General features: G+C 39.8%; 1 protein-coding gene across 1 annotated transcript; it reads right to left on the minus strand.

Moving 5' to 3' along the window:
• Positions 1-291: 291 nt before the first annotated feature.
• LOC110887753 (F-box protein At3g07870) lies at positions 292-1563 on the minus strand. Its single transcript, XM_022135324.2, has one exon. The coding sequence runs from the start codon at positions 1518-1520 to the stop codon at positions 345-347; it is 1176 nt and encodes a 391-aa protein (XP_021991016.1). The 5' UTR covers positions 1521-1563; the 3' UTR covers positions 292-344.
• Positions 1564-2046: the final 483 nt, after the last annotated feature.

Here is a 2046-nt window from a genome sequence, read left to right on the forward strand (position 1 = left end):
ATTATTATTGAGATGTGGATAATCTTATAATAATACATGAAGATTATTCGGAAAACGGATAGATGAAACTACAGCTAGTCGGCTCAGAGTCACCACCAGCGAACAGTAGGGTGCGTATTTGATGATCCCATATACAACTACACCACCATGATTTCACTTTCGTTCCTAATATCATTCTGCCAAAATTGAGTTAGCAAAGGAAATAATATTAACTCAAATTACAATTAAAATAAAAATGAAGAGTATTCTTTTCTAAAACATTCGTCCATCATTAGGCCTACTAAATAGTTTAAACATAATAACTGACTCAAGAAAAGGTAATAGATGCCCGAAGCTAACAACAGCTAGAATGACGCCCTTTGCTCGAACTTCAAACTGGACTTATATCTATTCTTCGCAGAGACAGTGTCATTACTGTACAAGGAACGAACTCGAACTCTCTCTGATCCAAAGTTTTGGAGCTTAACAAGACTAGGACGATACGTATGCATTCTCACAAAGTAGTTTCCAGGCAAATTCAGATCTAGAATCTTATTCGTGTTAAGACAATACCCCACCAGACTTGGATTTTCCTCATGCCAAGCCAGGAAGATCAAAATACTAGTACCATCTGAACCATCCATGAGAAACCTGGGTTCCCACTCTAGCGATTTAAGAAACGGGTCTATGTTTTCCTGGATCACCGCTATCGCTTTATACCAAGATTCCTTCATCACCCAAACGTTAAACCCTAATGAAGTCCAAGAAAACAGACTTAAGCTGCCTTTCAGGACTCCCAGCATTTGCATTGATTCTTGATCATCCCCAGCTAGTTCCCCCGGAGGGGACGGAAATGACTCAAATGTCTCAGTGTCCATATCGAATTTGTAAATTTGGCCATGAATAATCCAATAAACATGACTATTCACAAATACACCCGGCGGATCCACAGCCCAACGATAGCTAATGCGGTAAGGGGTTGGTCCCAAACATCTCCATTGGTTGGTTCCAAGGGTGTAAACTTCAATTTTAAGCGCGTAAATCCATATGACTTTGTATTTCCCTGTCATTGAAACTCCGAAACCATAAGTTAATGGGAACCGAACATCCTCCAAATTTGGTTTTGGTGGTTGAGGGAGGATCATGTATTCTTCGTCCAAAGGATTGAATATGTAAGTCGTATCAAAATCTCGGTTGTGCAAGCAGATCAAACCATTAACCGAGCCCACTTGAGTTGTCCAATTACAAGGGTAGGGAACTGCACTAAGATGAAGATTAAGGGTCTTGACATGATGGAGGGTTAAACGGTCGTAATCAACTTCGTGTTCCACTTCTACCAACTCTAATATCGAGCTTGGAGAATCGTATTGGTGAAAACTTAGGCACGGACGCGATCTGGAGAGATGAAGATCTACAAAGTAGGGGTCGGAGACAAGATCACGCCACCTTTTGCACACGCACTTGCAGCGGATTATTGTTTTCAGCGGTAGTCTGGATAAAACTTCGAGGATGTGGCTTTCAGGTAATACGGCGTCTTCCATGGCGTCGATCTAGGGTTTGCTTGATAACTTGGTACAGAAGCTTCTATACGTAAAAACAGAAATCGAATTTTACTTTCTGAATAATTACAATCATAAATCAACTTCTTTAAATAAACAAACTAATCCTAATCCTAGTTTAATACGTAACACTTTAAATAAACACAAAAACAAACTAATACTAATATTTTTTTTTAATTAACAGAAACAGGGCCGGCCCTCGAAGCAAGGACCTCCGACCAACCAACTTACATCATATACAGCGGATTACGAACCTAATCCTTCCACACTAACCCAGAAAATTTAGATCTATTTTTTTAACCACAAAAAAGACCAAGATTTAACTAACGCTACAGCATCTACAACCTTCGGACATGTGCCCTGAAAAACTTCTTTCGCGTTTCGACTTCTCCATATCACCCAACAAGTAATCATAACGACTCCTCTAACAACTTTTTTCGCCCACTTGCAACCTGCAACCTGATCTTGAATGCCCAGCAAATCTCTAAAATCAAAAGCTAAAATGGGC

This window comes from Helianthus annuus, chromosome 3 (assembly GCF_002127325.2).
Source record: "Helianthus annuus cultivar XRQ/B chromosome 3, HanXRQr2.0-SUNRISE, whole genome shotgun sequence".
Taxonomy (NCBI): domain Eukaryota; kingdom Viridiplantae; phylum Streptophyta; class Magnoliopsida; order Asterales; family Asteraceae; genus Helianthus; species Helianthus annuus.